General features: G+C 40.5%; 1 protein-coding gene across 2 annotated transcripts in view; it reads left to right on the forward strand.

Moving 5' to 3' along the window:
- The window catches only part of EFCAB5 (EF-hand calcium binding domain 5), a 104,639-nt gene that overhangs the window by 23,936 nt on the left and 56,389 nt on the right, over window positions 1–24,314 (forward strand). For both annotated transcript variants that reach the window (XM_060204082.1, XM_060204083.1), the window contains 3 exons: window positions 10,321–10,477; window positions 12,699–12,747; window positions 22,197–22,267. In XM_060204082.1, the coding sequence (XP_060060065.1) occupies window positions 10,321–10,477; window positions 12,699–12,747; window positions 22,197–22,267 (277 nt within the window). The remainder of the gene's footprint in view (window positions 1–10,320; window positions 10,478–12,698; window positions 12,748–22,196; window positions 22,268–24,314) is intronic.

Here is a 24,314-nt window from a genome sequence, read left to right on the forward strand (position 1 = left end):
CTGGAATCTGGCAAGACTGAGTGAATATTTAATTTTTGATAGATATTCCTCAGTTGCCGAGAGACAGTGACTTCCTAGACAAAAATCCTTATCAGCTGCTGCTTCTTTACTGAGCCAACCCCTTGTGCTTATATTATGCTAGGAAATCCCATGAGTGTTTGTCAATGTGATAGTAGTATTAAATCCCCAGGTTGTATTAATAATAATCCCTTGGTTACCACATTAAATATCATATATTATCAATGCAATAAAACAAATTATGCCAAAAGGAAGTGCAGAAATACCAGAAGTGTTTTTTTAAACAAGTATTTGAGTGACTATTATCTTCAATGGCTTTATCCAAATAACTTTTGTTCAACCTGAAGTATAATAACAATAATGAATATACACTGACTAATTTCTTGTCCATCTCTAGACTATACTCTGTTACACATTTACCTATCCTATTATTAAGTACTGAGAAATTCAAGTACTTATAAATTATGAAACCATGGTCTCCCTGGATGTTATGCTAATGACACATGCACACACCCTGCAACTTGATGAATTCTGCTTCAGCAACATGGATCACTCTTAATGTTAAAAAGCAAGATAGGTGTCCAACAACAGATGAGTGGTTGAGAAAGATATGATATAACACACACACACACACACACACACACACACACACACACAACTTAGCTTTTAGAAATGATGAATTTGGGGGCCAAGCAGGTTAAACACACGTGGCATGAAGCACAAGGACCAGCACAAGGATCCTGGTTCTAGTTCTGGCTCCCCACCTGCAAGGGGGTTGCTTCACAAGTGGTGAAGCAGGTCTGCGGGTATCTATCTTTCTCTCCCCCTCTGTCTTCCCCTCCTCTCTCCATTTCTCTCTGTTCTATCCAACAACAACAACAACAAAATGGGAAAAAATGGCCTCCAGGAGCAGTGTATTCATGTTGGGCAGTACGCCAGCTTCCCCCTGCTTAAACGCTGAAGTCTATTTACATAACCACTGTTACCTACCCTGCCTGAAGGGCACTGGTTTAATCCCCACTGGTTCAAACTCTCTTTTTGCTCTGCCCCCTCTCCTAGTCACACCCTGATTTCCACCAGTCTCTTTTCGCTCCACCCTCTCTACGTCACATCCTGTTTCCACCCTACTTGAGTATAAATACAGCTGGTCTTCTGATTAAACACACTTGGAATTGCCTTCCGGCTCCGAGAGTCCCAGAGTCTTTCTCCTGCGATGCTAGCCCAGCACGAGTTCCTGATCCCTCTCCCATGCAGCAGCCTAGGTTGGCTCCAGTCGAGTTCTCTCTAACCCAGAGAGCACTTGCTCGGGAAGAAGCACCCTCACGCTATCCCGGCATCCGGAGCCCAAACAGGGACCAGCATATTCATAGTGCAGAAACCGAGCACCAGTGATAACCGTGGAGGAAAAAAAAGTGAAATCACCTTCTTCACCTCATCTTGGAGGGAGCTCAAAGGAAACATGCTAAATGAGATAAGCCAGAAAGAGAAGGATGAATACAGGATGATCTCACCCATAGATAGAAGTTGAGAAATAAGAACAGGGGAGCCAGGTGGTGGTGCACCTGGTTGAGCACACATATTACAATGCAAAAGGACCCAGGTTCAAGCCCCCAGTTTCCACCTGCAGGGGCAAAGGAAAGCTTTGCAAGTGGTGAAGCAGTGTTGTATGTGTCTTTTTGTCTCTCTCCCTCACTCTTTATCTCCCCCTACCCTCTTGATTTCTGTCTGTCTCTATCCAATAAATAAAGATAATATTTTTTTTAAAAGGACAGAAAGGGAAACACAAAGCAGAACTTGAATTGGGTTTGATGTATTGTACCAAAGTAAAGGGTTTTGGGGGAGGGGGTGTTTCAGGACTTGGTGCATGATGGTAGAGGAGGAACTAGGCTGGGAGTGAGCATATTTTTCAGAAAACTAAGGAATTTTACACATGTATCAACAACTATATTTACTGTAAACAATTTTAAAAAAACCAAATTAAAAGAAGAAGATTTCAGCTAAGGTTGGACAGGTAGCATAGTGCCTGAGAAGGTATGATGATCCAAAAGGGTCTATACCTACTATTATCCAAGTGTCCAGATACTCTTAGGATTTTCCAGATAAACCTATTGATTTGTTTTGAACAGATGCCACTAACTGGTATCTTTGAAAGAAAGCATGGTTTTTTTTCTTTGTTTAAGAAAAGGACAGATTGAAAAGTTGACATGCTACTACCTTATTTATATATGCCATTGTATCTCAGCCCTATACCATCAAAACAGATTCTCTCAAGACCTCCAATAGGGAATATTCTTGCTCTGATGGTCTCTGCTTTCCTCTTACTCTTCAGATGAGATTGGGCATGTTCAGGGGGTATGGCCACAGACCCTCTTACTCTTCAAAGTAAATAGTTCAGTTGGAATTGGATAACCTTATTTGAAAATAAAAATCCTTTCAAAGTCAGCTTTAAAGTGTTCAAGCACTAGTTCTGAGGTGTTCAGTGACAATGAATTCAGATCACCAAACTATGATATATTCCCTCTGGGTCAGATAGACTGCATTCTAAATAAAATAAAACAAAACAAAATAAAATAAAATAAAAAATAAGGTGCTGAGGAGTGAATGCAAGACCTCACACGTGTCATATTGCTGTGTCACTTACCTTTTTTTAAAATTAATTTTCGCTTTTGTTGCCCTTGTTATTTGTTATTGTTGTTGTTATTGAGGTCGTTGTTGTTAGATAGGACAGAGAGAAATGGAGAGAGGAGGGGAAAACAGAGAGGGAGAGAGAAAGATAGACACCTGCAGACCTGCTTCACTGCCTGTGAAGGGACATCCCTGCAGGTGGGGAGCAAGGGGCTCAAATTAGGATCCTTAGCCAGTCCTTGCACTTTGCACCACATACGCTTAACCAGCTGTGCTACTGCCCTACTCCCCTAATTTTTTAAGAGAGAGAGAAATGAGAAGGGGATACATACAGACAGAGAGTAAAGACAACACAACACCCCTCCACCATCCATAGTATTCCCTAGGTGACATCAAAGGTGTTCCTATGGGTGCCTGGGCTTAAATCCACATCCCACATCCTCACTTATGGCATGATAGCTACCAAATGAGCCACCTTGTTGGAGAGTGAGGCCCACTGTCCTGGAAAGTCCAGGTGTTGTTTCCATTAGGTCCAAGCGAGTTGACCCCCAACTTTCCCTTCTGGTCAAGTCCCCCCACCCCCTGTCTCTGGAATTTATGATGGCTGGACCCCTGGACATGGGTGCCTTTCTACACATGCCGCCTCCCCTCCTTCCTTCTTTAATTAAAAGCCATGGATTATTGTGTGTGGTTAATCTTAAAACCGCCAGCAAACATCATGATTACACAGCTGCCTCCCTTTCCCCACTGCTTCCCTAAAGTGCCTGCAATTTATCTCTGGAAAAATGTACATTGTAAAGCTTGTGACCAAACTTTGTATGGTAACCTTTTACTTGTGATCAAACAATCTGTTGGTCAAAATGTGACTATGCATTGTGTTGCTCTATGTTTGGGTTAATGGTTACCCCAACCTTCCCCTACCCCAAATTATGGATATATTTACCTGCTTTCTCTTTCAATAAATGAATTGTTCCACTGAGGCTTTCCCAGAGCTGACTGCCCTGTCTCTCTGTGCACTTTGCCCTCTGCACGCGGAGCTACCCCAGGACCCCCTGGGGGGCTGCTCTGACTTCCGTCTCCCAAAAGGCTTGGGGAAGCGGGTGGGACTCGGAGTGGCCAGCCCCACACCACCTCATAGTCCTTGTGCTACATTTTTTAATGCACATTACTGTTATTTCCTACATATCAACAAATCAAACATCAAACATCAAACATCAAACCTTACCTTTAATTCAGAGTGTCAGCTTTCTCTGTCTAAAACATCCCCCCCTTCTCTAGATAGCTAATCTCTTTATCTTTCAAGACAACTCAACTTCCTCTGGGATACCTTCTGTTTCATCTGGTCTGGATTGTGTATTCATTCTATATATTCCTGAAATATTTATAGACTTATGTCAGCTTTTAGCACATTGAATATAGCTGATTTTTTAAAGGCTTATCTTATTTATTTCATATGAGATTGAGTTTCACTTGAGAGAAAGAGAAGCCAGAGCACCATTGTGGTGAATGTGGCACTGGGGTTCAAATTGGCATGCATGTCCTGTGCTCCCTCAGCTAAGCTATTCTCCCTGTTTATTTAATTTACTGCAATCTCTTTGTAGACAAGGACTATTTTTTATCATTTTATATCCAAAATTGATCACAGTACTTGATATGAGTTGGAGTTCAATATATGTTTGCTACTTGAGTTATTAACTCGAATTTAGGGCTTGGCAAGATAGTTCATCTAGGAGGGCACCTTCTTTGCCATGTGTACAGTCCAGCCTCAAGTCCCTGGTATACTATGTGGAAGTAAATTCTGTGGTGCCTCTCTCTCTTACACACACACACACACACACACACACACACACACACACACACACACACGTTTGTTTTACCAGTTTTCTGCTCACCTCTGGCTAATAATGGTGGTGCTAGGGGTTGAATTTGAGACTTTGGTACCTCAGGCATCAAAGTCTTTTTGCATAACCATCTATCTGAAAAAGTCAGCCCAGACTAATGAAGTCTCAGTGAAAAAAAATAATAAAATTTATTATTACTTTAGATACAGAGCTAGAAGCAGGGAGAGAGAGGGAGAGAGAGAGAGAGAGAATGCAGCACCAAACTTCCTTCAATTGGGGGAAGGGGCTTGAGCCTGGGTTTTCATATTTAGCAAAGCAGCACATTAGATATTTATAAAACTGCTGAGTACTCAATGTTGAACCACGTTTTAAATGAGAAAAAAAAAAAGGTTCTTGTCCTGAGGTATTTATACAATCTGGATGAGGCTATATAATGAAAAGATAGCTAATTTTACCAACACAGTTGTATATACACTCTCCATTTCTCAGTGTGTTACTCTATCTAGCCAGAATCAAATACTTTACAGTTTATTTTATTTTGTTTTATTTTACTTATTGGATAAAGACAAAGATGGAGAAGTAAGGGATAAAGAGACACCTGAAGCTTCTCCCTGCAGGTGAGGACTGGGGGCTTGAGCAAGTCCTTAAACATGGTAACATGTGCTCTCAACCAGCCAGCAGGGTTACTGCCCCTACAGTTTCTGAATTTACTCTATCTGTTACACTTGTATGACTCAGTTGCACAATCCAGGTTGAGAATGGGAAAAGAGTTGTAATATTAATTGTTACTATGTTCATCATACTTATTGGGACTTCAAACCCCCTTCAAGCTGGTTTGATTGTAATAATAAAATTACTTACAATAGTAATAATAATAACCTTTTAGTTTCAAATACAATTTTCTAATAGTATTTGAAGCAGGTATTCATCTTCCAGTGAAGATTAAGGCAGTCTGACCTATTCTGAATCGTAAAAGATTTTTCAGTAAAAATTGGTAAATTGGGTCAGGGAGACAGGATAATATTTATGCAAAAGACTTTCATGCATCAGACTCTGGGATACCACTTTCAATCCCCAGTACCACTATAAATTAGAAGTAAGCAGTGCTCTGGTTAAAATAAATTAAAATACAAAACACAGTTGGTAAATTGAGGATATCTCTAATAATCCAAAGAACCGAAAAGTCTTATTTTATGCCCATAGAAGACCTTCACAGTTCTCTTGATGGACAGTAATCTTTAAAAAATAAAACTTGAACTTTGAAATAAAGTGGACAGGTGGTTTAATAGTGCAGAAGAGCCTGTTTCAGACTTGCAGGAGGTCTAGTTAGCATTTTTAAGCAAGTGCTAAGTTTCTCTGATTCAACTGCTAAGCAGCAAAATCTCTACCACTGATCTCAGAGCCCTCCTGCTAATTCACTTCACCTGCTCTCCCCTAATTCTTTCTCCTGCTGCTTTATCTGTCTTCTTTCTTCATTCCCTTTGTCAGCATCCTCCTCAATTTCTTACTCCATGGTTCTATTCTGTGTCATCCTCTTTTAAAAGCTTTTTCTCATTATTCATTAATTTACTTGCTCAATTACTCACTAAGTCAATAACTAATTCACTCATTACACAAACATTTACTGGGCACCCAGTGTCCAATCAGCTGCTACAAAGCTTAGAACTCAACGTAGCACAGACAAGTAAACACTATTGTGTATCAACTGAAACACAAAAATGAATTTACTAAATTGGATTTATGCCATATTTGCATCTGCCTGAAATACTTTTCTTCCTCTCTTTGCTTGGCTAAATCCTGAGTATCCTTTAGATTTTAATGCAGACATCATTTCCTCCCACTTATTAATGTCCACATATAGAAACAAAACCTAGTTTTGTGCTCTATGGTCATTGTACATGAGACTCTAAACATAATCTAAATGAATTTTAAATTGATTATATAACTCATTTAGGGGGTGAATATAATTTCTTTTCTGTGGTCTGTGTTTTCTCTTGAGGACATCTACAGTAATCAACAGCATCCAAAGCTCTTACCTTCAGGTGGTGTAGCGTAGACATAATCTGTAAGTAGATTCTAAATATAAATTCACATTTAAGGAGACTGTAAAGGAGGAGAAGCTGCAGTGTGGTAAAATGCAAAAATGGTCACATGTTCCTTCTTTTCCTATATGCATGCCTATTTGTATGTGATGGAATTTTGCAGTTCCTCCCTTTCTGAGGTGCCCCCTTTTGTATGTAACTGTGGCCATGCGATTCACTGAGGTCAGTGGGCTGTTAACAAACATGCCACAAACAGCTGAAAAGTGCTATCAACAAAATTACAATAAAGCTGGAGAAAAAGTGTTTGAATACTGGGAATTACCCTCTCATTGAATTTAGGAGCCTGTCCACCGACACCTTGGAAATGAATCTAGGCTTGCCTAATAATGATCCAATTACCTCCTTTACTTTTGAAAACTAACACTGCATACATGACGAGTGGTTAAGGCCATCAATTGCTTTCTTCTGGAATGCATGAGTAAACCTAATACCATGTGAAACAAAGACATATCCTAAGTCCAGTCCAGAATTACCAACCACAAAATCATGAGCAAATAAGTGATTATTGCTTTACACTACTGTTTTGAGGTATTTTGCTATACAGCAAGAATTTCACCATCTTAACAAGTGTTTTGAGATCAAACTATCAAAGAATAGAAGTAAAAATGCTTCCCTAAGATAGAAATAGGCTGGGGGTATGTATCAACCTACCAATGTCAGTAGGGAAGAAATTACAGAAGCCAGAACTCCCACCTTCTGTACCCCAAAAAGAATTTTGGTCCATAATCCCAAAGGGGGGAAAATGTTAGGGGAAGATGACTAGAGGACTCTGAAAAGCAATTCCATCAGGAGCCAGAGAGATAAAGGGGGGGGGGGGAAGGAGAGACAGTCAGAAGTAGTAATAGGAGTAGGTGTGACTTAGGAAGAGATGGTAGGACCATAGAATAAATAGGAAATAAATATATATAGAGATAGATAGATAAATAATAGTTAACCCATATCTGTGACCTTAGGAGAACCACTGCAGTTTCCTATAGAGAGAATGGGGGACACAGAACTTTGGTGGTGGAAAGAGCATGAAATTATACCCCTGTTATTTTATAATTTTGTAAATCAATATTAAATCACTAATAAAACACTTCTGAAAATAAAAAATGCTTCCCTATAATTGTGATAATCTAAATTTTATTCAAACTGTGCTAAGAAAATCTTCCATCTATTTGCCTAGATTATATAAAATTAAATTGATTTTATCAAAATTTGTTCTGGCCAGCTTGAATAGGTAACTGGCCATGAACTTTGAGTCACCCAAGGAGAACAGTCCATTACTGGGCTTAACTGAAGGCTCATTTTGTTTGTTTGTTTATTATCAAGAGAGAGCCAGAGCATCACTCTGGCATATGTGATGGGGAAGGAAGGACCACAAACATGCAAGTTCATTGCTACACTCTGCACCTAGGCCAACTGGAGACTTTAAACTATTGAATAATGGAAATTACTTTAACCATATATAGACTCACTTCCCCCTCCCAGAGCGCTACTCAGCTCTGATTTATGGTGTTGCCCGGGATTGAACCTGGGACTTTGGAGCCTTTGGCATGCATTACAGTCTCTTTGCATGACCATTATTCTACCTACCCCCACATGTATGGACTCACTATATCACACAGCATGACAGTTTTCATTTGCTTTAAGTGTCAGCATTGTAAAGCTCCCTTATTAGCACTTAAAAATCCTCAGAATTTTCCTACTCTGTGAAGCATTCAATAAATTCTTCACCACTGTGTACTTCTTTGCTTGGAAAGTTAGTAAGGATTTGTCAAAGTAAAGAGGAAGGAGAATAGCAATACAGGTAGAAAGATGACTGAAGACAAGATGGGTAGTGAAAAGCAGCACAGTAAGTCTAAACGACTGAAAGAAATCCCGTGTGCCTGGGACACAGTGCAGGAGGAGGGAAGAAGCAAGAGTCAGGGCTAGAAAGAAAATCAGGAACCAGGTCACACGAGGAAGGTACAGTTAAGGATTTTGGTCTTTATCCTAAGAGTAAAGGAATATGGTTGAAAAGGTTTACATTGGGGCTCCGGGCGGTAGTGCGCCGGGTTAAGCACACAGAGTGAAGCTCAAGGATCTGTGCAAATATCCCAGCTCCTTGTGTGTGTGTGTGTGTGTGTGTGTGTGTGTGTGTGTGTTGCTTCACAAGCAGTAAAGCAGGTCTGCAGATGTCTAACTTTCTCTCTCCCCTCTATTTTCTCCTCCTTTCTCAATCTCTCTCTGTCCTATCCAAAAAAAAAAAAAAGGCCACCGGAAGCAATGAATTTGTAGCACAGGCACTGAGCCCCAACAATGACCCAGAAGGCAAAAATGTTTTACACTGGGGAAATAGCATGATAAGATCAAACTTTTAAAAACTTATTTTGGGGCCAAGAGGTGGCACACCTGGTTAAGCATACACATTATAGTGAGCAAGGACCCAGGTTCAAGACCCTTGCTTTCACCTGCAGGGGGAAAGCTTCACAAGTGGTAAAGCAGACTGTAGGTGCCTTTCTATCTTCCTCTCTCTCCCTCCCTCCCCCCTCCTCTCTCAATTTCTTTCTATCCAATAATAAATAAATAAAAATATTAAAATTGGTTCAGTTACATATAAGAAGAGGACACGAGTGGATGAAATGATAACAATCAGCAGCAGACTGATGCAGTAGAGCAGTGAAGTATGATGGTTATCATTGGGAGGGCAGGGGGCACAGAACTTTGGTGGTGGGTACAGGGTGGAACTATAAAATTTTACAGTCTTGTAAACCACTATTTTTTTATTGTCGTCTTTTTTTGTCATCATTTTTTACTGATGGCAAGCATGATGAATCCATCACTCCAAGAGGCCATTTTTTTGTCTTTTTTATTTTATTTGATAGGACAGAGAGAAACTGATAGGAGATGGGGAGATAGAGATAAATAGACACCTGCAGTCCTGCTTCAACATTCATGAAGCATCCCCCGCAGGTGGAGAGCAGGAGCTTAAACCTGGGTCCTTGTGCAAGGTAAAGTGTGTGTTCATTTGAGAGAAGAAAGTCAATACGACTAACAATAGACAAAATAATCTATAAGGAAACAGAGGGTGTCAAGGCTGATCACTTGGCTTTTGTTTCGAAAAATGAGTGGATAACCAAGTAATTTATCTTGCCAGTCTATATTCCTACACAAAAATCAGAATTCTGGTCCAAATTCTGAGATCCTTGTTATGAATGCACTGCTGGTTCCAGAGGAGAGGCCCATTAAGACCTCTGTACACTCAGTCTTATTTTATTGGATGTAGATAGGAGGAAATCAAGAGGGAAAGGGAAAATAGAGAGGGAGAGAGAAAAAGAGACCCCTGCAGCACTGCTTCACCACCTGTGAAGCCTTTGCCCTGCAGATGAGGACAGGGAGTTTGAACCTGAATCTCTGCTCATGGCAACATGTGTGTGCTCTTCCATGGGTACCACCACCCGGCTCTGCATTCAGACTTGCTTTTAGGGCTAGTCTTCAAATTTAACTATAGTATTTAATTAAGTAAAATAAAGTCTACCTTTATAAAAAGCCAAATGATAGTAGAAGGAAGTTTCTGATGAATGTGAAATTCGGTAAGTGCTGGGGGACAGAGGAATCACTACAGGCTTGAGTCAAGGAAGGCTTCAGGGAGAAAAGACTGGCACGGAGTTTAAATGAGGTCCCGAACTCTTACATCCTGCTATTTGAAGAATTAAAATCTAATTCAAGTGGGCTTAACTCGATTTGTCTTCTCTCTCTACATTCTTCAGAGTTAGCAGGATAAAGGAAGATATTAAACAGAAACGAGAACAAAGAGAAAACATAAAAGAAGTCAAAGTCAAGGTGGTTAATACAAGGAAACAGGCCCTGCAGGAGCAGTTTGATGAATGGATTCTAGACCCGAAAGGAAGGATTCCTATGGCAGTGGTAAGAAAGGGGACATATGAACAGTAAGGAGTGATTAATAGAATGCTCAGTGAAGTGCTGGAAGCCTCCCTCTATATTTTCAGGTTTTCTAAATGAGGTCTGAAACATTTTCTCCTTTGGTCTATAAAGAAAGCTATGAGAACACTTACTAGAGACAAACTATATTTTAGATTGAAAAGGAATTGCTGGGCTGGGGAGACAGCATAATGGTTGTGCAAAAGTCTTTCATGTCTGGGGCTCTGAGGTCTCAGGTTCAGTCCCTAGCACTACCATAAGCCAGAACTGAGCAGTGCTCTGATACCTCTGGTCTCCCTCTCTCTCTCTCTCCCTCTCCCTCTTCTTCACCTCTCTTTCTTTCATTAAAAAATAATAAAGATCTTAGAATAGAAAATTTTAAGAAAACTGAGTTGTAAAAATAAACCATGGTGGGACTTCCAGAGATGTGGCTATGGAATAACAACAGACTTGCTTTGCTCTCCCTGATGAGCTAGGAAAAGCAATCAAAATCACCTGAAAACTCAACAAAATATCACCAGGATTTCATTTTTTTCTTTCTTTTTGCTACCAGGGTTATTGCTAGGGCTTGGTGCCTGCACTACAAATACATCTCTCAGGCAGCCTTTTATCCTTCCCCTAATTTTTATAACATAAGACAGAGAGAAATTGAGAGATGATCGGGAGAGAGAGAGAGAGAGGGAGAAAAAGACAGACACCTGGAGGCCAGTTAAGTGCACATAGTACTAAGTATAAGAACCTGTGCAAAGGTCCTGAGTCAAGCCCTCAGCTCCCATTTACAGTTGGGATGTTTCACAAATGAGGAAGCAGGTCTGCAGGTGTCTATCTTTCTCTCTCCCTCTCTGTCTTCCCCCTTCAATTTCTCTCTGTCCTATTAAAAAATAAAAATAAAAAACTTGTAACATACTATTAGTGGCAAATAAAAAATTATTTAAAAAATATACGATAGACAACCCACAGACTAAGAAAATATTTGCAAAACACTTATGTGTTAGCGAATGCTTATACAATATACACCAAAAATTGTAAAACTTATATTAAAATTGATTTAAAATGATCAAAAAGCCTAAACTAAAGAAGTCATACAGGTGGCAAGTAGGGTATGAAAAAAAACAAAAACGCTCCATAGGATATGCCCTGAGGAGAATACAGTCAAATTTTCAACATTTTTTTAAAGGACCAAGAAGATCATTAAAATTTCTTTTTCTTTTTTTCTTTTCTTCTTCTTTTTTTTTTTTTTTTGTAATTGAAGAACAAGGAAATAAAAAGAATTCTTTGAATTGCCAAACTGGTTGCCAAAGTCCCATCATCTCCAATGCCTAGATTCGCTAGGAATGTCTTAAAAAGGAGCAGGATAGTCAACGCCCATGTCCAGTGGAGAAGCAGTTACAGAAGCCAGACCTCTCACCTTCTGCACTTCATAATGACCCTGGGTCCGTGCTCCCAGAGAGATAAAGGATGGAAATCTTCCAGTAGAGGGGATGGGATGGCAAGTGGGAAATTTTGAGGATATATACAGGAAAACATTTCATATACCTTGAAATAGCCTATAAGCTAAATGTTACTTATTAATGTTTCTTTTCCTGCATTAGAAGAATAACCTAGAGAGGCAGGGCGGTGGTGCACCTGGTTGAGCACATACATTACAATGCACAAACTTCCCCACTCCACCTTCGGGGGGAAGCTTCTTGAGTGATGAGAGAGTGCTGCAGGTGACTCTCTCTTCTTTCTTTATATCTCCCCCTTTCATTCTCAATTCTTCTCTATCTCTATCCAAAATAATCAAAAAAAATTTTTTTTTGTCTCCATGGTTGCCACTGGGGCTCAGTGACTGCACCACGAATCCACTGCTCCTGGTGGCCATTTTTTCTTTTTTGTTATTGTTGATGCTGTTGTTGCATAGGACATAGAGAAATTGAGAGAGGAGGGGAGGGAAGACAGAGAGGGGGAGAGAAAGACATTTGCAGACCTGCTTCACTGCTTGCGAAAGGATCTCTCCATCCACCCCACCCTGTTAGGTGGGGAACTAGGGGGATAGAACCAGGATCCTTGAGCCAGGTCTTGTGCTGGTCCTTGTGCTTCACACTGTGTGCACTTGCGCTACTGCCTGGCCCCCAAATAAAATATTTTAATTAAAATACTTTAAACTTAAGCTGCAATATAATAATACAGTAATAATATATGATCCCTTTTCTTTGATTTTCAGATTCAAAATACTCTCCTTGATTTTTTTCAAAAACCAGGCTCGCATCTTGGTAAGCTGTAAAATTATGTATTGTTTCTATTTTTCTTTCCTTTCTTGATGGGAGGGAGGGATGCTAAATACAGAGTTAGCATTTGTATAGCTGTTATTCATGGCTCTTGTAGATGATCTTAGACTCTTTTGCTCTTTCCAGATGGAGAATGTAGAAGCTTTATATAACCAGCCATAACAAGGAGAAAGAGTTACTGTTAGAAGTACGAGGAGTTATTATATTATCCTAAGTCTTTCACTTTGAGTTATCATACAGTTTGCATTTTTGTCTCTTGCTAAGGTCAATAAGGTTTAAATGGTACTTATTCAAACTAACAGACACATTCACTATTATTGCTCATGTTGTTATCCATAAAAGTTTTTCCTTAACTTTTGTGGCATCATTCTTTCTTGATTTTTTTTTTCATTGATCACCTCTTAGTAGTTTTGTTTCTTGGTTCTCTTTTAGTTTACATTTTAAATGTTGTCTTCTTCTTTTTTTAAAATGAGATTTTATTTATTTGTCATGAGAGAGAGAAGCCAGGGAGGGAACTGCCCAGCTCTGGTATATGGTGGTACTGGGGAATGGATCTGTGACTTCTGGGACCTCAGGTGTGAAAGTCTGGTGTGCTACTTCTGTGCTATGTCCCAGGCCTCAGAGTTAGACTTTTGTTGGTCCATTGTCACTTTATCCACTATAAACTATACAGACATGGGTTTTTTATTCAAATCCATGACATCAACTGATGATTCTCACCTCCTTAACCTTTCCCTGAGCTCTAGATCCCTTATGAAAAGATTACAGATGAAGGGTTAAATAGATAAAAGCAAAATTAAGTAAATAGATAAAGATAAAAATCAAGTTATAGATCATTTTTATACTTATATATAAAAAACAAAATGTATGTGTACATATATATGTATACATATGAAAATGCACAAAATCGGTGCTGGAAAAAAGACAACAAACTGTTGAGAGTGGTGACTTCTGAGGCAGCAGGGAATGGGAGTCTGGTAGGGGAAAGGTAGACTTACATGTTTTCTGCATCTAAATTTGTATTCTTTGAATCTTTTGGTAAAATAACCTGATGGTATATTATTTCATTAAAGACAGAAAAAAATGTATTTTGGGGATGTGTGTGCCACCAGGGTTATTGCTGGGGCTAGCACCCGCACAATAAACTCCTTTGAAAAAAAAAAAAAAAAGAAAAAGTAGTGGTCCGGGAGGTGGCACAGAGGCTAAGGCACTAGACTCTCAAGCATGAGGTCCTAAGTTCAATCCTCAGCAGCACATTTACCAGAGTGATGTCTGGTTCTTTCTCTCTCTCTCTCCTATTTTTCCCATTAATATAAAAAAATATTTTAAAAACTCCATGTTAAAAAAAAGTAAAGGGTTATAGACAGACAGACAGATAGATAGATGAGACACTGTGGCACCACCCTACCTCTTATGAAACTTACTCATGCAAGTGCTCCCACGTGGTGATGGCAGGGGGCTTGAAGCGTTGAGCGTGATGACATGGTGGACTCTGCTGGGTGAGTCATCTTCTGATCCCCACCCTCTGCAAGAGAGTATTAAAAAAGCAGAGTTAATAGAGGTGTTGTGTTTTAGGATCTGCTAATATAAGTACCAGCATAAGCCATATAAATGTCTTATAATACTTGATGTTCTTAATGTACATTTTGTTTCTGCTTTAGATCAGACTGGTCATTAAAAATATAGACATGGGGGCCAGGTCATGGGTCCCATGACAGAGTACACATATGACCATGGTTAAGGACCTGGGTTCAAGCTTCAGTCCCCGCCTACAAAATGAATGGCCTCTGGGAATAGCGGAGCCTTGTAGGCACCAACCCACAACAATAATCCTGGTGACAAAAAGAAAAGTATATATATGTTCTTGTATGTATGTGGGTTGTTCAGATAAATTAAAGTCAGGAAAAAGAGGGCAAGATAGTTCATGAGGATAGTGTTCTTCTTTTGTAATGTGTAAAACCAAGGTCTGAACCCAACCCCCACTACACTGAGGGAAAATGTGGAGCTATGCTTGCTCTCTGTGCCTCCCTGTCTCTGCCTCTATCTTTCTATTATTATTATTATCATCATCATCATTATTTTTACCACCAGGGATATCACTAGGACTCAGTGACTGCATGACAAAACCCCTACTCCTGATGGCCATTTTCCCCCTTTCTTTTTCTCTCTTCCTCTCTCTCTCTTTAGATAGGACAGAGATAAGTTGAGAGGGAAGGGGAAGGATAGAGAGGAAGAGAGACAGAAAGACACCTGCAGCACTTGCTTAGTTGCTTGTGAACCTTCCCCCCTGTAGGTGGGGAGTGGGAACTTGAACCTGGTCCTTCCTTGAGCATGGTAATGTGTGCTGCCATCCTTCCCCCTCTGTATCTGGTTTTTCTTCTTTCTTTTAATTTTTTTGCCTTCAGGGTTATTTTTTGGAGTTCAGTGCCTGCACTACGAATCCACTGCTCCTAGGGGCTAATTTTTTTTCCCTTTTGTTGTCCTTGTTGTTTATCATTGTTGTTATTATTGCTGTTGTTGTTATTGTGGTTGTTGTTGGATAGGACAGAGAGAAATGGAGAAAGGAGGAGAAGACAGAGAGGGGGAGAGAAGACAGACACCTGCAGACTTGCTTCACTGCTTGTGACGCGACCCCCCTGCAGGTGGGGAGCCAGGGGCTCGAACCCGGATTCTTATGCTGCGTCCTTGCATTTTGCGCCATGTGCGCTTAACCCACTGCACTACCACTTGGCTCCCTGCATCTGTTGTTTTTTTATTTTTACTTTTTATATTTATTTATTTATTTCCCTTTTATTGACCTTTTTAAATTGTTGTTGTAGTTATTGTTTTTATTGGTGTCGTCATTGTTAGGACAGAGAAATGGAGAGAGAGGGGAGAGACAGAAAGAGGGAGAAAAAGATAGTCACCTGCAGACCTGCTTCACCGCCTCTCCCTGTAGGTGAGGAGCCCGGGCTGGAAACAGGATCTTTTACGCCTGTCCTTGCGCTTCGTGCTACGTGCGCTTAACCCTGTGCGCTACCGCCTGACTCCCTGATCTGTTTTTCTATCTGAAAAAGTCATCTTAGAGCACTGAGGCTCAAGTGATGACCCCACACATACACCACCAAAAAAACAAAAGAAAAGCCAGGAAAAAATAGTGTGTAGTAGTTGAAATGTAATCCCTCAAAATGTCATTTGCTTTATTGTAAATATTATAGATACTATACACATAATTTAGGGTTTTTTTTCTTGATTTTTTTTATTTCTTTATTGGGTAATTAATGTTTTACATTCAACAGTAAATACAATACTTTGTATATGCATAACATTCCCCAGTTTCCCATATAACAATACAACCCCCACTAGGTCCTCTGTCATCCTTCTTGGACCTGTATTCTCCCCACCCATCCACCCCAACCCCAGAGTCTTTTACTTTGGTGCAATTCGCCAATTCCATTTCAGGTTCTACTTGTGGTTTTTTTTTTTTTTTCCTTCCTTCTGATCTTGTTTTTCAACTTCTGCCTGAGAGTGAGATAATTCCATATTCATCCTTCTGTTTCTGACTTATTTCACTTAACATGAATTTTTCAAGGTCCAAGATAGGCTTCTTCTTCTTTTCTTCTTCTAGCATTTGCCCTTCTTCCGTAGCCAGTCAACAGCGTCAGGTTGAGCCTGATGTAAAGTTTCGAGACCTCCTTTGAATCTGGAGAGGTGGCAGTCGTTGACTATGTGGGTCATAGTCTGTCTGGAGCCGCAGGGGCAGTTCGGATCGTCTCTGGCTCCCCAGCGATGGAACATAGCGGCGCACCGGCCATGGCCTGTTCGATAGCGATTGAGGAGGGCCCAATCATAACGTGCCAGGTCAAAGCCGGGTTGACGCTTGCAGGGGTCTGTGATGAGGTGTTTGTTCTTTACCTCAGCTGACTGCCAACTCTGTTTCCAAGAGTCTGGAACAGAGAAGTTCAGTGTAGGCATAGGGGACCAGATTGGGTGATGAGACGTCAAGCGTTGGACAGGGTGGGCGAAGATATCCGCGTATATTGGCAGGTCCGGTCGAGCGTAGACGTGGGAAATGAACTTAGATGATGCCGCATCCCGACGAATATCTGGCGGGGCGATGTTGCTAAGAACTGGCAGCCATGGGACCGGGGTGGAACGGATGGTTCCAGAAATTATCCTCATGGAGGAGTATAATTTGGAATCGACCAAGTGGACATGGGGGCTACGGAACCATACTGGGGCACAGTATTCTGCAGTGGAATAGCATAATGCCAGAGATGATGATCGTAGTGTGGAAGCGCTCGTGCCCCATGAGGAGCTGGCCAGTCTTGCAATGATGTTATTCCTTGTGCCCACCTTTGCTGCAGTTTTTATGAGATGTTCGTGAAATGACAGAGTGCGATCGAGAGTAACGCCAAGATAGACTGGCTGGGCTTCATGCCGGATTCTCGCATCGCCAAGCTGCACATTAAGCTCACGCGAGGCCAAGGCATGGTGTAGATGGAAAACAGATGATACCGTTTTTGCAGTGCTAGGGATTAGTCGCCATTTTTTACAGTAATCAGATATCAGAGACATGTCTTTCGTGAGTGTTTCCTCGAGGATGTCGAACTTGGATGCCTGAGTTGCACAGCAGATGTCATCGGCGTAGATGAACTTCCTTGAAGGAGTTTCTGGGAGGTCATTGATGTAAATATTAAATAGCGTAGGAGCCAGAACAGAGCCCTGGGGGAGGCCACTTGAGACAAGTCTCCATCTGCTAGACTTGTCACCCAGATGCACCTGGAATCTTCTGTTTTGGAGAAGAAAAGATATAGTGTTGGCCACCCATGGAGGCAGGCATCTTGAGATCTTGAGTAGGAGACCACGGTGCCAGACCGTGTCACAGGCTGCTGTGAGATCAACAAAGACAGCACCCGTCTTTAAATTCTTCTGGAATCCATTTTCAATGTAAGTTGGTGAAGTCACCATTTTTTTACAGCTGAGTAGTATTCCATTGTGTATATAGACCACAACTTGCTCAGCCACTCATCTGTTGTTGGACACCTGGGTTCCTTCCAGGTTTTGGATATTACAAATTGTGCTGCCAATAACATATGTGTACACAGATCTTTTTGGATGGATGTGTTGGGTTCCTTAGGATATATCCCCAGCTGCCTTTGGGACCCTAGGCCGTTCCCCGCCCCCATGCAAATGCCCGTCGAGGCAAGTAGCCCCCCAGAGGCAAGAAATGTTTTTTTTTTTCAGATATGGCCCCCTCAGGCCTTCCCTTGGCAACATGCTGGTTTTGGTTATATATGTTTCTGTTCACCCCACACCCTTGATACTATAGTCATTTAGTTAAAAAGAAAAGGGGGAATTGTCGTATGCTTTACATTGGCTTGTTCTAGCCCTCCCCCTCCAAGAGAATTGGATGAGTCCTGTTAATTTCGCGGGCCTGCTTGGCCCCGCCCCAAGGGACCCTGGGAGAGGGTTCCGGAGTCGGAGAGTTCCTGAGTTCCGGAGTTCGGGAGTGCGAGGGTGCGAGAGTTTCTGAGTTCGAGAGTAAGGGAGAGGGTTCCTGAGTTCGAGAGTGCCAGAGTTAGCCAGAGTTCCTGAGTTCCTGAGTTAGACAGAGTTCCTGAGTTCCGGAGTTCGAGAGTGCGAGAGTGCGAGAGTTTCTGAGTTCGAGAGTAAGGGAGAGGGTTCCTGAGTTCCAGAGTAAAAGAGAGAGTGCTTGCGCCGCCGCAAAGAGACAGCAGAGTTCTGTTTGGTGATTAGTTTGTCTTAGTTTGTGAATCGTTGTTCCTGAATAAAGAAATACAGCTTCCCTGCCCAGCCACTGTCTCCGCGTCTCTGTTCACCACCGTGAAGCAAGCCAGCCCGGCTAGAGCCTCCGAAAATTTTAACAAGTACCAAGCAGTTTTGATGACAACGGCGCTATAATACAATTTGAGATCTGGGAGTGTGATGCCTCCAGTTCTGTTCTTTCTTCTCAAGATTGTTTTGGCAATTCTAGGTCTTTTCTGGTTCAAGATAAACATTTGTAGCATTTGTCCTATTCTCCTAAAAAATGTGCTTGGGATCTTGATGGGGATAGCATTAAATTTGTAGATGGCTCTGGGTAGTATATTCATTTTGATGATGTTAATTCTTCCAACCCATGAACATGGAATATCTTTCCACTTCTTTGTGTCTTTTTCAATTTCCTTGAGTAGTGACTCATAATTTTCAGTATACAAGTCTTTCACTTTTTGGTTAGGTTTATTCCTAGATATTTTATTGTTTTTGTTGCTATAGTAAAAGGAATTGAATTCTGGATTTCAATTTCTTCTAACTTAGTGTTTGCATAGAGGAATGCCACTCACATTTGAATATTAATTTTGTAGCCTGATACCTTACTGTATTGCCTGATGATTTCCAAAAGCTTCTTGATGGATTCCTTAGGTTTTTCTGTGTATACTATCATGTCATCTGCAAATAGGGAGAGTTTGACTTCTTCTCTTCTAATCTGTATCCCTTTAATTCCTTGCTCCTGCCTGATTGCTATGGCAAGAACTTCCAACACTATGTTGAATAGTAATGGTGATAGTGGGCAGCCCTGTCTAGTACCTGATCTGAGGGGAAATGGTTCTAGTTTTTCACCATTGAGTATGATGTTGGCTGTAGGTTTGCTATATATATACTCCACTATCTTGAGGAATTTTCCATCTATTCCCATTTTTTGTAGTGTTTTGATCATAAAGGGATGTTGTATTTTGTCAAAGCCTTTCTCTGCATCTATTGATATGACCATGTGGTCTTTGGTCTTGCTTTTGTTGATGTGGTGGATCACATTGATTGATTTACGTATATTAAACCAACCTTGCATGCCTGGGATAAACCCCACTTGGTCATGATGAATAATCTTTTTAATATACTGCTGTATCTGGTTGGCTAGAATTTTGTTCAACATTTTAGCATCTATGTTCATCAGAGATATTGGTCTGTAGTTTTCTTTTTTGGTTGTGTCCCTGTCTGCTTTTGGTATCAGAGTGATGTTGGCTTCGTCAAAGCTGGCAGGGAGTACTCCAGTGTCCTAAATCTTCTGGAAGACTTTTAAAAGTAGAGGTATTAGTTCTTCTTTGAAGGTTTTGTAGAATTCATTTGTAAACCATCTGGTCCAGGACTTTTATTTTTGGGGAGATTTTTTATAACTGTCTCAATTTCATTAGCTGTGATGAGCCTGTTCATGTTATCTACTTCCTCTTTACTTAGTTTTGGAAGTTGGTAGGTATCTAGGAAATCGTCCATTTCTTCCAGGTTCTCTAGTTTGGTGGCATATAGTTGTTCATAGAAACCTCGTATGATATGTTGCATTTCTGTGGTGTCTGTTGTGATATCTCCTCTTTCATTTAGTATCCGATTTATTTGGGTCTTCTCTCTTTTTTGTTTTGTGAGTCTGGCTAAAGGTTTGTCAATTTTGTTCACTCTTTCGAAGAACCAACATTTACTTTCATCGATCTTTTGTATGGTTTTCTTATTCTCAATGTTATTTATTTCTGCCCTAATTTTAGTGATTTCTGTCCTTCTGGTTGCTTTAGGGTTCCTTTGTTCTTCTTCTTCTAGGTCTTTAAGATGTGCAATCAGGCTGTTTATTTGTGCTTTTTCTTGGTTCCTAATGTGTGCTTGGATAGCTATGAACTTCCCTCTTAGTACTGCCTTTGCTGTGTCCCAAATATTTTGATAGCTTGTGTCTTCATTTTCATTGAACTCTCAAAACATTTTGATTTCTTCCTTTATTTCTCTTTGACCCAGTAGTTGTTAAGTAGTGTACTGTTGAGCTTCCACATTTTGGGACTATTACTAGTCTTTTGTTGATTGTTAAGTGTTAGTTTAATTCCACTGTGGTCTGAGAAGATGCTTGGGATGATTTCAATGCTCTTGAATTTGCTAATGCTATCTTTGTGGCCTAACATATGGTCTATCCTTGATAATGACCCATGTGGATTTGAGTAAAATGTGTATTCCAGTTTCTTGGGATGAATGACTGAAAATGTCCAAGAGTTCTAGTTTATCTATCTCTTCATTTAGCTCCCTTATGTCTTTATTGATTTTCTGCCTGAATGATCTGTCAAGTTGAGAGAGTGAGGTGTTGAAGTCCCCTACTATGACTGTGTTGCTGTTAATATATTGCTGTAGCTCTTTCAGTAGACGTTTGATGTATTTAGATGGCTTCTCATTGGGTGCATAGATGTTAATAATTGTTAAGTCCTCTTGATTGACTGATCCTCTGAGCATTAAGTAGTGTCCATTCCTATCTTTTTTAATCTTATCTATTTTAAAGTTTACTGTGTCAGATATGAAAATAGCTGTTCCTGCCCTTTTTTGTGGGCTATTGGTTTGTATGATAGTTTTCCATGCTTTCACTTTAAGTCTTTGTTTGTCTTGTTGAGTTCGGTGGGTTTCTTGTAGACAGCATATTGTTGGGTTGTATTTTCTGATCCATCTTCCACTCTGTGTCTTTTAATAGGTGAATTCAGGCCATTGACATTTATTGATATCAAAGATTGAAGATATTTTAACACCATTCTTGTAGAGTTTTATAGTGTTCTGATATATGATCTATTTATGGTGGTCTGCCTGTTTATAGAAGAGCTTTCAGAACTTCTTTCAGGGCAGGCTTGGTGATAGTTGATTCCTTCAACTGTTGCTTGTCTGAGAAGGTTTTGATGCCTCCATGTAGTCTGAATGACAGTCTAGCAGGGTGTGGCAGAGATACTCCATTGGTTATGCAAAGAGACCTTCACAGCCTCACTGCTATGCCACAGAGGTATAGGTCTTCTCCTGAGTTTCCTGGCTAGATGTCTGTCCCCTGGCCTCCCTCCCTGCCGCTGCTCCAAACTCTGAGGGCAGTAGCGATGGAGACCTAGAATTGCACTTGGTGAGTCTCCGGGAAGTCCTCTCCTCCCCTCAGCTGTCCCCTTATTGGTGGAACAGACTGGAGGTGGTGTCTCAACTAACAAACTGCCAGGCTGTTACCAGCCACTTAATCTCTCCCTAGGCTCCTCTCTGTCACCAGCCACACGTGTTTACACTCACCGGTGACCTGGTGGGTTCCTATAGTCGTTCCAGTCCTGTCTCATTTCGGTCCCAGGTGGTCTACTTTGGTTGATCCAGGAGAGGAGAGGAGAGGAGAGGAGAGAAAGAGATCTGCTGCTGCTCATAGCCCCGCCTCTGGAACTGGCTTAGTTGTTTTTTAATTACTATTATGTGGCCTGGGAAGTGGCACAGAGGCAGAATTCTGAGGTCCTGTGTTGAATTCCCAGTGCTACATATGTCAGAGTGATACTCTGGTTCTCCATCTCTCTTTCTCTCTCTCTCTCTCAATAAATAAAGTTAATATTTTAAAAAGTAAAATTACTATTATGTAAATATGAATATGAATGTATTACATCTAAACTAACTAGCAAATAACCTTTATGTTTCACAATCAGAAAAATATTCTGAACAGTTAAATGTTGCTGATTCATTGGATCCAAGATTCAACAAAACGGAATTTGCAGAGGTAAGAAGTTATATTATTCAGAGTTTGAATCAGATTATTTTACCAGAAGAGCCAGGCAGTGGCATACTCAGTGAAGCAGACACATTACTATATGCAAGGAGTTAGGTTCCAGCCCCTCATAGCAGTGCTGCAGGAGCCTCTTTCTCTCTCTCTCTTTCCCTTTCTCTCTTTCTTTTCTCTTTCTCTAGAAGGAAAAGGGAGGAGAGACAAGGGTAAGGGAAAGGGAGGAAAGACAAGCAGAAAAGAAGAGAGAAAAAGAGGGGGAATAGCCCATGGGAGCATTAGTGTAGTTGTGCAGGCACCAAACCCAATCACGCACCCTTGTGGGGAAAAAAAAAGAAGCTAGTTCTCACAGTAGAAAAGAACTCCAAGGATGGTGGAATGGTGTCTCTCCCTTTCTTCCTCCAAAAGTAGAAGAAAACAAATTGGATCAGGGAAGAAGTTCAGCGATATCACACATACTCATAGTTAGGATTAATTTTCTGGCACCATGTTATATAAGAATTGTCTTCGGTAGGTGCCACACATAAGTTAATTTAGAATTGAATTAGATGAAAGCAGGAGTTGGGCTGTAGCGCAGCAGGTTAAGTGCACGTGGCGCAAAGTGCAAGGACCGGTGTAAGGATCCTGGTTCAAACCCCCAGCTCCCCACCTGCAGGGGAGTCACTTCACAGGTGGTGAAGCAGGTCTGCAGTTGTCTCTTTTTCTCTCTCCCTCTCTGTCTTCCCCCTCTCTCTCCATTTCTCTCTGTCCTATCTAACAACAATGACATCAGTAACTACAACAATAAAAGGGCAACAAAAAGGGAAAATAAAAGAAATAAATATAAATAAATTTTTAAAAAATTAGATGAAAGCATAATTACCTTATTGTATAGATTCTAAAGTATACACTTTAGTATATTTAACTCCCGTGAAATTAGATTACAGTTTGTAATTAAAGGTATCTTATAATTTTTTGGTTTTTAAATTGAACAACTTTATATTAGTTTCAGGTACACAATATAATAATTTGCCACTTGCAGCTGTACAAAACGATCATGAAAATTAAGTCTAGCTAACACACATCACCATATAAAATAATATAATTTTTTTCTTGTGGTAGAACTTTGAAGATCTACTCTGTCAGCATATTTCAACTTGTGATACAGTGCTTGCTATTAACTGCAGCAGCAACAATGCTGTTTATCATACCCCCAACAATTTCCACCAGTGCTATTTGCAGAACATTTTATTTTCCTGCCAGGATTATTGCTGCAGTTCAGTGCCTGTACAATGAGTCCACCACTCCCAAAAGTCTTCCCCTCCCACCTTACTTTTTTTCCTTTCTGACAGAGACAGAGACAGAGGAGGGAGAGAAGGAGAGACAAAGACACCTGCAGACCTGTTTCTCCATTCAGAAAGCTTCCCTCCTGCAAGTGGGAATCAGGGGCTTGAACCCTGGTTCTTGTCCTCTGTAACGTGTGCACATTGCTGGTGCATCACTGCCAAGACCCAAGACATTTTTTTAAAGTTTCCCATATTAAATAAATGTAGCTATTTCTCAAAGTAAATAAATGTAGCCATACAAATAATATTGATATACAAATCTTTTAACTACTTTTAGGTGTCAGGCACCATACTAAAGCTATTCATTTTATTAATTGGGTAATCTTAATTCTTCTGCTTTAACAGATGAAAACACCAAGGTACAAAAAGATTAAGTAATTTGCAATTTGGTTAAGTAATTTAAATTGCAGTTCAGTAATTTGCATAGCATGGTTTCAAAGTCTACTGGATAGTCCACCCCGGGAAAGTATGGTTTTACTGTAACAAAATACTTGAAAGAAGCTATTTAACAATATCAGAGTCATAAGCCTTCCAGATCCTGTTTTTATGTTTTGCCATGCTTTTTCTCTAATTCCCCTTGATATCTCTCTCATTTTAGTTAATATAGTTTCTCCTCTTCTCCTACACTCTTACTCCATTGAAAATAATGACTATGCTCAATGCACAACTTTACAGTTCTTTCTTGAGAGTTTCTGGACCTTTCCTTTAAAAGATTGCTG

The sequence above is a fragment of the Erinaceus europaeus genome, chromosome 12 (assembly GCF_950295315.1).
Source record: "Erinaceus europaeus chromosome 12, mEriEur2.1, whole genome shotgun sequence".
NCBI classification, from domain to species: domain Eukaryota; kingdom Metazoa; phylum Chordata; class Mammalia; order Eulipotyphla; family Erinaceidae; genus Erinaceus; species Erinaceus europaeus.